At 43.3% G+C, this 10668-nt stretch overlaps 1 protein-coding gene across 28 annotated transcripts in view; it reads right to left on the bottom strand.

The window, feature by feature from the left end:
• Window positions 1-10668, bottom strand: part of NRXN3 (neurexin 3) — a 1187696-nt gene that overhangs the window by 1103242 nt on the left and 73786 nt on the right. For all 28 annotated transcript variants that reach the window (XR_014512831.1, XR_014512832.1, XR_014512833.1 and 25 more), the window contains exon 2: window positions 9126-10331. Coding sequence is in view for 25 of the 28 variants with exons in the window: in XM_083447320.1 (XP_083303446.1) it covers window positions 9126-9834 (709 nt within the window). In the remaining 3 variants the exon portion in view is untranslated. The remainder of the gene's footprint in view (window positions 1-9125; window positions 10332-10668) is intronic.

The raw sequence follows: 10668 nt of genomic DNA, 5'->3' as shown, positions 1-10668 counted from the left end.
ATTCATGCTGCAGCAAGAAGAACACAGGTACAAAATTATTGGGCTAAAAAACACAGAAACGTATTTCTGTGCATGTGGTCTGGACTTGAAGCAGTACCAAGCCCAGACATGTTTCCTGGTCATCGTGACAAGATGAAAAAGAGTGAACAAAGAAACTTCACTTCCTCATTCACCAAAGGTGAGGGGGCACGACCTAACTGAGTCTAGCAATAAAATTCTGTGGTTTTAACCCATTCGTGCATTAACTAGCCCTAAGCTTGCTAGTTATATTTGGCTGCAATTTCCCACAAAGGTTGCATCAGTCTTCCTTTTAACTATTACAAAAATTTGGTCACTGCGAGCCGCCATATTTCCTTTTTTTAAAACCAAGAATTTGCCTAGAAACAATATGGGCCATTATCAGTTAAGAACAGTGTCTAACTATTAAAAGGAAGACTAATGCTAACCTCTGCTGCCCTGTATTTATTACAGTAAGCACCCCCCTCCCTTTGCAAAAAAAGAAAAAGAAATTAAAGAAATAAACCCAACCCTTGAAGATCTCTCTCTCACACACACACACACAAATCTTCAAGCCTGGCATTCCAAAAATGCAAAACAAAAACAAATCAGGGCTGAAAGCTTCAGGTCAACATTACTTCAACCACATCTAAAATAGGGGGAGGCAAGCAAATGCTTTCCCCCTGTGCAATGAGCTTAGTTTTCTCAACAGGTTTTGAGCTGACTGGCATTCAAACAAAGAACAGGCACTTTAATATGACTGTTTAAAGAAAACAGTGTGTGTGACTGTGACCTCACAATAACTATATAGCTCCTGGCCGGTCACTCTATGTTCCCTTGGGCCATTTAGAGTAACGACTTCATTTCCTACAAGCCTCCATTATACATGTAACTAGGTTTAACAATGGTGGCAAGCAGAAATCTCAGGTACACATCTCACCTCAGCAGGGTCTGGTTACTAAGCTATTACAGAAAATGAGGGTGCAATCTTGGGTGCAATGACAGGGAGAGACCTGTCAAAGGCTTGTTATATACAGTCCATATTGCCCATCCATTTATTTGTCCAGAGTCCAAGATTACCAAGATGTGGAATGAATTGCTACTTCGGGGGGGAAATCAAGCCATTCTCGAACAGCAGAAAATAACACTTTTCAGGTGTATGTACATGCAGATCATCATACTTCACTTTCATTCCAAGCTGCTTTGAATTGAAACCAAGGATACCAAGGCTTAGCTTTAAGAAACTTCTCTGGACACCAAGGTTCTCTTCTAGGCAACCCTGAAGGCAGTGTGGGGCAAATGAGTGCATTGCGGGGGGAAGTATTTTACTTTACGGGAAATTGTCCTTTTAATTTGTGACATGACAGACAGTGACAGCCTCTGCTTAATACAAATGACAGCTGGTTTTAAGAACAAGATCCATTTAAGAATAAGGCCCTCTGAAAAAGTCATTGAACAAGTTGGGGTGAGCGCTCATATGGAATAGCCCCCCCCCAAAAAAGTCTGCTCACTCAAGACATTTCTCCAACCAAAGGTGAATTCTTCATGATCATAACTGCCCTATAATTGCTTAAAGGTAAAGGGACCCCTGACCATTAGGTACAAATATGGACGACTCTGGGGTTGCAGAGCTCATCTCGCTTTATTGGCCAAGGAAGCCGGCCTACAGCTTCTAGGTCATGTGGCCAGCATGACTAAGCCGCCTCTGGCGAACCAGAGCAGCGCATGGAAATGCCATTTACCTTCCCGCCGGAGTGGTACCTGTTTATCTATTGGCACTTTGACGTGCTTTCGAACTGCTAGGTTGGCAGGAGCTGGGACAGAGCAATAGGAGCTCACCCCATCATAGGGATTCGAACCGCCAACCTTCTGATCAGCAAGCCTCTGTGGTTTAGAAAACCAGTCCTCCATGATAATCTTGTGGAAAAGCTGGTAAAATGTGGACTTGATGAGGTAACTGTTAGGTAGATTTGTAGCTGGTTGATGGACCAAACTCAAAGAGTGCTCACAAATGCTTCCTTGTCATCCTGGGGGGTAACAAGTGGGGTTTCTTCACCTACCTGGTGCTTTTCAAATTAGAATGTAAAAGCCCTGCTGAGCGAGATCAAAGACACATCTAGCCCAGCATCTTGTTCTCACAGTGGCTAACCAGATGCTATGGGAAGCCCTCAAGCAGCACATGAGTGCAACAGCATTTTCTTAACTTACATGTAATTCAGCTGTGCATCTCCTCTGATACTGAAGGCAAGACACAGCCACCCATAGCTAGTAGCCATTGATATCCTCAGTGAATTTGTCGAACCCTCTTTTAAAGCCTTTGAAGTTGGTGGCCATCACTACATCTTCCCCACCCAAAAAATATTTTGGGCTACAGTTCTGCTGCCTGGGATGGATGTGATTTGTAGTTCAAAATCTCTAGAGGGCACTAGAGGTTGGTGAGAGCATGTAGCATCTGCATCTGTGTACCAACTGCATCTTGCTCACTTTGTGAGATTTGAGAAGACAGCCATATATCAATATAATCTTTTTTGTTTAGGTTTATTGATCAGTTTTTCCTTTAAAAAAAAATGGAATGGAGTGACTAAGCTAGGCCTGGCTTGTGCTATTTGTTGGTTTGAATAAGTGAAGCAAAACAAAAGCTGCCTGTGTTGACCTGATCATTCATCAAACCCTCGGTTCCTGAATTTTTAATTTAGCCTGGAAGGAAGCATAGCCTCTCTCAGTAAATGGATAAGGAGGGCAGGAGAGCAGAGAAATTGGCATAGATAGCCAAGAAATGCAATCAGTGTGCCAACTCCACACCTTAACCCTCTTTGAATTTCTTCATCTTCATAGCCTTAGCCCAGCCTTCCCCATTAGCCTGGTGCCTTCCAGATATTTTGGATTACAACTCCCATCACTCCTGACTATTGACTATTCTGGCTGAGGCTGTTATGAGTTGGGAGCCCAAAAAGTCTGCAGGGCATCAAGTTGGAGAGGGTTGCTTTAGATTGTTTGTTTTCAAGTCCTGATCCATTCAGTTTTAGGGAGACGGACAGAATTTCACAAAACACAAGTATTAAAAAAGTTATATTGTTACACATAAGAAAGGGGGCAGGGACAGAAAGGGAATAAATCTAGCTTAAAGTAAGATTTGTATTTCAAAACTGACTGAAATCAAAAGAGCAAAGAAAGGTGCTCACATAATCCTCAAAATGAAGGAGAACAAACCTGGTTTAGGAGGGGAAAGATGTCTCATCTGATTCAATAGGCATAAATAACAGTACAAAGTAGAATAATGGACTAAAATAGACTAAGGAAATGTTTGAAATTATGTTGCCAAGAAGAAAGTAGTGGGGAGGCGGAATATAGGAACTTGTGGAATTGCCAAAAAGTAACTGAGGGAATTTTAAGTGTTGAAAGCACTGAACAATAACCTGAAAACTATGATCAATATTTCAAAAGAAGAGGCAAAGAAATATAAGCATGCATTTCTTGATAAATTGAGTACAGGCACTTCAGGAGTCAAACACAACTACTCAGTTTCTGTAGGTAGGCATTCCAGGACCGCAATTCTGATCACATACACACACACACACCAGGCAAAACTTCCCTGCCATGGCAATGGCAATGGCTCCAACAGCTCCTTTGATAGATGAGGCCCATCTGACCTTCCCATCCTCAAGATCATGTAAGTTGAACTACAACAGGTGTAGTCAATGGCGCATCATCAAGGTATTAATGGATTCCAACTCCTATCAGCCACAACCAAAGAACAAAGGTCATTGACATGGTTCTACTGTAGCAAATGCTAATCAATTCTCATGAGGACTTTTTTTTTAAGTTACTGCACAAAGTGCTTTTATTATGCTGGTATACAGTTGTCTTAAACAGGTCTTCACTGGGGCTGTTGATAATAATTTATTTATACACTGCTCTTCTGTGTTTGTACTCCAAGTGCCTACAGCAAGATGCACATAAAAAAATAAAGCAGGAAACACAACAGGTTGTATTAGGATCTTTTAAACAATCAAATCACATGGCAAGCAGAGCCAGTTCAAATGCTCCACAGAACATCTCCATTTGCTATTCCTTAAAAACCATATTAAAACCTCTACTCCCTCCATCTCAGCATATTTCCCTTCCCATTCATAGCCCAATCTGATGCCTCAGGCAGTTCCCAAACATGAAGCACTTCTACGAATGGAGTGGATGTGTCTGCAATGAAGGATTGTGGGAGGACAGTGCAATTCCACTCTAGCCCATGTTGCTGTCACCGGACAGCAGCAGAACTCTAAAAACCCTACTGGTTTCCTCCAGCGGGGTTATCAGTCATGACCAAAGGGATGGCCAACACCAAAAGGCAAGAGCAGAAAGGGAGATGGCGGACTGACTCAGAAGAAAGATCATCAGTAATATCACAGGACGCATAGTCACCTTTTCCCTGGACAATGTAGTGTTGGAACAGAGGTGAAGTGTAGGTCTTCTCTTGGATGCTTTAGGGATTGTTCATCCTCAGTCTCTTCTATGAGATACTTACAGTGCTATAAATTGTGAGGTTCCCACTGCTCACCAGAATCCCTGATGAAATATCATTTTTTAAACTACCTTCCCAGAAGTTTAGAAACTGCATTTTCTGCCAGCCAAGACACTGAGATCCACAGCGTAAGTGGGAAGCAAGATGAATGCCATGAATCTGAAGAATGCATTTCCTTCTCTGCATCACACCTCCGGTTTCTCAGCCCTAGGGTGAGTTTCCCAACACAAAGAATCATAAGGATGAGATGCATACCAACCCTTTGAGTCATCTTCACCAGTGACATAAGAAAGGCGATCTCTTGCCCACACAGCAAGCATGCCATGGAACAGTTCATCTGAAGTCCACAATCATTTACTAGTATGATGGATGATAGTGCCTAACATTGCTCATATAACAGAGAAACCTGTCCAGAGTTCAAGATAGAATATGCTCTGAACTTTGCAAACAGACTAGGATGGTAAAACACCCTCCAAATCTATCACACATGTAAGACCCAGCAAAGTAACTTCTCAGGAACATGCTGTTTCTACTGGCCATGTAGTCTCTCCCTTCTCAGTGTGGGATTTCTCCCCTCATCTCCTTCCATTGCTGCACACTTTGCACCTAAGACAAAATGCATGCTATTTTGTTTTAAGAGAGGGTGCTATATCCTCATAAATTATCAGCTGTAAATTAGAACAACTTTCAGGACCAGACTGAAAGGCTGCAGATCTCCTTCCTCTCTGATATTTACTATTATTATTAATGACAACAAACTGTGCTTATGCTGCACTGTGCAGCCTGGAAGCACTTTGCAGCCATTAATTAGTTTGTCTTGTTTCTCTGGTGACCATCTGGATCACCATCAAATTAAGACATGATTGGAAAACAGCCTCAAAATGTGCAAAATAAATTTGCTCTAGGAAGAATGAATGGAAGTATAAAAGGGGTTTAATTGGAGCTGGTTCATACAAGTGTTCTATGGCCTTCCTCCACCCAACATCCATGATGATGTTTTGCCACCCCAGGTGGAAAATTATTGGGCTGATGCAGTCACAGAGCTCCCCATTTCTCATTTGCTCAGCTCCCCATTTCTCATTTGCAGCCATCTGCTAAACTGGGAGCTGGGACCATTTAGACAATAATGTCACCATCTCATTTAAAACAACAACAACAAGGAAGTGGTTGTTTGAATCGTCCCTAAGTGATGCACACAAAAAAACAGCACCATGGATCAAAATAATTGATATTGCTCTGAAGGGCCTATGTCACCCTGCTTCCATTTACTGTACAGTCCTGGGTTACTAGGAACATTCTTAAGTGCCATTTTCCACAGGAGAATTAAGTCCAAGCTGTTCAAATCACAACCAGAAGGGGAAGACATTGGTCTGCCCTCAACCTCTAACAACAGGGCAAGAAGCAGACAAATGCAGTGGCTGTTTACCAGTGGCGAATTCTTAACAACAAGCAATTTATATTCACTCATCAAGGAAGATGCAAGTGGAGGCAAATATTATGGTCATGTTCATTTGTTTTTTGATTACAAAATGTATGCAAATTAAGAGCAGCCATCAGGCTCCTGGAAAAATGCCAAAGTGGTTATTAGTGTCGTGAAACTGAGGGGAGGTGGCAACAGGGCACTGCATGCCTGCAAGAGAGAAGCAAGCAGCTGCCATCCAAACCCATCTGGAACAGGAAGCCATGGCCAAGCCAAAGGCTCAGGTGGAAGGTAAGCCCTACAGTAACCTGTATTTTTTAAAGGGGGGGAGGGTTCTGAGAAATCTGTTCACTCTGCAGTTAAAAGTGTGATAATTACAGAGTGGCAAGCTTCTCTGTCATTCAGGAGGCAGCATCCCCAGGAAATCTTGCTCTGTAATCAAGGAAAGAGGTGCAATCAGGCCCCTATTCAGGCTGCGTTTAGAAACAGCCCCTGTGGGAGGCAAGAGGCTTTTGAGAGGTCCCTTTGTGAAGCTGGCAGCAATGCTGCCTCCACGGTTCTGCTGCCACCAGAGGAGTTCGACACAAGCGCTTAACAGAATTTCCATTCAGCTCCACCTGCAAAACCCAAATAATGTCTCAGGGCCAGATGTGTGGCTTGGGAAGTGCATCTCCTTAAAACCGTGCAAACTGGAAACCCCTCTTCTGCGAACTGAACTGGCAGGAGATACAAGACCCCCATGCCTGCTGTGGTTACAGTTTATGTGACAGGCCTACCCAAATTAAAATCATACTATGCAATGCACTGGGGTTGAATGAGGTGATATTTGGGGATAGTCGAATTCTGACAGGGATAAAGGGGGCCAAACCAGACATCACAAACACACATGTTACATATGCATGGGAATGTATGCGTAAATATAAAACATGGTCAAGTGAAGATAAACCTGTGTTTGCAAACACACACACCATCATACACATATGTTCAAATCCAATTTCCCTAACTGTTAATTTCCACATTCTATCCAGTTCCATTATATCCAGTTCCAGAACTATATTAGGAGATAGTGGAATACAGTGAACATTCAGCACTTATTTCCATATTATTTGCAAACGAATTATTTCTGGAAGCAAAAAACTCGGAAATGAGCACCAAACTTGCACTATCTTCCACTATAGCTCCTGTAGTGGCTTTTATGTCACATTCAACAGATCACTACCATGCACAGTTATGACCCAAAGTTGTTGTTGTTTTTCAAAACTGACTGCACTAGTCTCCAAATGGTCTCTGACTGAACCGGTCACCTGTACATGTCATGCACTTTGCAAAATTTCTCCAAGTATTTATTTAGGAGATTTTACTGTGCACTGAGGTTTACTAACTGGAACTGCTGTTCACATTAATGAATCTGGGATACTGTAAATGGAACTCCACTATCAGCGGGGTTCTGCTAAGTATTTATTTATATATCTTTTCCCCCCATCCACAGAATAATGAGCTTGTTGTGGTTTTGCCATCTGCAGACACAGGTATCAATCAATAGCCAAGTAATGGCCTGAACTCTGTCAAGAGAACTCATTATTTAAAAAGGTACACGTTGCATTTAGCTATTAAAACAGGAGCTATTGATCGGGGCTCATCAGCTCCCAGCAAAAGCCAGTGACCATCTGCAAAAGGAGGCGGAAATCCAAAGGTTGGCAAATGGTGTAAAAATTGGTTAATGGTCCAAAGCGAGGGTTGGATTAATGCTGATGCCACCCTGTTGAAAAGTAAAGCCATTAATAATGATGATGATGATAATAATAATAATAGGGAAATCAGAAATATGATTTCTGCACACCAGAATCAAAGAAATTATTTCTTCCAGCACTGAAACAAGCAGTGCAAGGTAACGAGCAGGCAAATTATTAGAAAACGGCCAAAGTCATCTGGATCCGAGTCTTCATCCAGCTAAAGGAAATGGGGATTATTTCACCCGACAGCAACTTACTGGCACGACTCAAGGAGAAATTCATCACTTGGCTCTCATTTCCTCTTGGTCCCTGAATAGCTTTTGTGGCATGTGTTTTCATTTGTCTCTGGGTGAGGGAAGTGTTGAACCCCTTCTTTTACCTTCCTTCTTGCACAGCCTCCGGCAACGCCAAAGTGAGGATACACAGTCACAGCTCGTAACAAAGTAAGTGTAAGGCTGAGCCTTCATCAGAAATCATGAAGAGGGAAGAAGTCAGAGGTGGGTGGAGAGAAAGAGAACCATTTCCCAAAACTAATCAAACAACTCAAATACCAAAAACAAACAGAGGCAAAAGGGCACAATCAATTAAATCATTTCCTTGATGTTTGTTTCATACATTGTTAGGTTTCCTATGTTTTGGAGCTCGTTGCAGAACTCCTCATGCTAAATGTTATGGTGCATATAGTGGTAGTGAGTGCTTCCTTCCTCTGAGCGCTTCTATATTAGTGAAAGATTTGAACAGGACAAAAACAGGGTTGCAGAATTGGTGGGTGGCAAAAGTCCTTCCCCATCTCAAAACACTGAGCCTCGATACTGCATTCGAAGTAACAAAGCCAATGATATTTTGGCATTTTATCCATCTCTCCCACCAGAACTGTTCCATCACCTTCAGCCTGGTCAGATCAATCAGCACGCGCACGACTAAACGTCATTCAAAATACTGGAGATAGGATCATTTCAACAAAGCACTCGAGCTTTGCCATCTCTGTCCCAATGCCCATATACTTACTTTTTCCATTCTCCCTTGGGCACATAAAGGAGATCAGTGCTGCAACTATTACGGCATATCTCAAATAGAGGAGGTATAGGGGAGTTTCTTTTCCCATTAACTAACCATTTGTCCATATATATTGTTTTTTAAGGCAGATGGTGGGGTGGGTAAGAGTAATGAATTCTACAATTCTGCCAAAAGCACAGAACACAGGAGAATCCTTAATAACCAAACTGTGAATGTGCAGCAATATAATGAATACAAACTCAGGTTATAATGCTGGCAGTTCCTATACTATTTTGATTTCTGGTTTAATATGGCTGTCTAACAATGGGAGTCCCGTATGTCATTCTGAAGAGCACTAGGTCTTTGGAAATCCTAAAACAGACAGTAATAAATGAGGCCAATGACCACTGGACTGCTATATGGTTACAACAAAAACCCAGGAGAAGAATGAATGATCTCTTACCTTCAGAACAGAGTTTCCCAATGTATCCAGTGGCTGAGCAATCGCACTGTGGCTCGCCATCGAGGAGAAAGCAAGTTCCACCATTCTCGCAAGGGTTCTCTGTACATAGCCCTTCCATGTCCAGGCGGACCCCTTGGTGGCCCAAGAGTTGGGGTTCTGAATTGCCGTATTTCAGGTCCAAGATAAATCCTTTAAATGGTGGCTCACTCAGGACACTGTCGAGGGTCAAGGCAGCAGGGCGGATGTCTGATGGGACACCTCCCACAAAGAGGTCGCTGACAATATTCATGTACTGGCGCTGAGGGCGCACTTCGCCAGGTTTGGCTTCCCCGTCCAGCACAAGAACAGTCCGGAGGTGGTTGCGGCTAACCATCAAGAAGTGCAGGTTGCTGTCATTGACCTGCTTATCCGTGACAACTGTGGCCTCAGCACAGTCCACGCTGAACCGGAGCTGAATGCGCCCATCCACCAGCGACAAACAGAGGAAGTCACAGACACCGCCATCGTCAAAGTAGAGAAGCAGCCCAGCTGAGACGTTGGTCTTCAGCTGGAAGCTGAGGTCACTCCTTGTGCTTGCATCCCAGCGGAGGTAACGGGCCCACTGGCTGGGGAGCCCCATGAACTCTAGTCCAAGACAGAGGCTGAGCAAGGAGCCCAGCACCAAGCTTAGCTTCAGGGTGAAAGAGGCAGAGCGGAGGGTAAAGCCCATTTTTGAAAGAAGCTTTCTTTTTTTCTACCTTACAAGAAAAACAAGATTAAAGCCACTCACACCAGAGAGGATGGCTCTGGTAATAGGCACTACAGCCGTTTAACTCCACAAGAGAGGAAACACTTGACTGGAGAGGCAAGTTCTCCTCGCCAAGGAAAGATCTCAGCTATCCCTTAGGATCCAGAGGCCTTTATCCTAGAAGGAGAGGAAATGGTGCGAGGGATTCAGAAGGCGGGTGGGTTTTGTTTTCAAAGGTTGAGGTTTCCTGCTGTGGCCTTGCGTTGCTGGCCCCAGCTGTCTTCAGTGAAGGGTGGAGGGAGAGTCAATGGCCTGTCTCCAAACTGTGGTTTCTTAGAAGCAATGGGGATGGCAGCAAAGCATGGCAGATAGTGAACTCATCAAACATGTGACGCCTTGGACAGAAAAACCAAAGTCAATCTTCATTGTGTACCGAAGATGATCCAGCCCCTAATTCTTCACTTCTTGGCAATCAGGCCCTAGAGAGACAATGGAAGAAAAGAGTAAAAGGGTTAATTCCACTCATCTTGCCTGTAACAGGCCAAAACAAACCTATTTACAGTGGTACCTCGGTTTATAAATTTAATCCATTCCGGAAGTCCATTCTTAAACTGAAACCATTCTTAAACGGAGGCACGCTTTCCCTAATGAGGCATACTGCCACCAGTGCCCTTCCACCGTTCGGATTCCATTGTTAGACCGAGGTAAAGTTCTCAAACCAGGACACTATTTCCGGTTTTGCAGAGTTCATAAACCAAAACGTTCTTAAACAGGACTGTTCTTAAACCGAGGTACCACTGTATTCACATTCAGCCA

This window comes from Podarcis tiliguerta (genome assembly GCF_965153285.1).
Source record: "Podarcis tiliguerta genome assembly, chromosome: 1".
NCBI lineage: Eukaryota > Metazoa > Chordata > Lepidosauria > Squamata > Lacertidae > Podarcis > Podarcis tiliguerta.
Note: the sequence above shows the minus strand (reverse complement) of the source record. Positions and strands in the feature narration are given on the sequence as shown.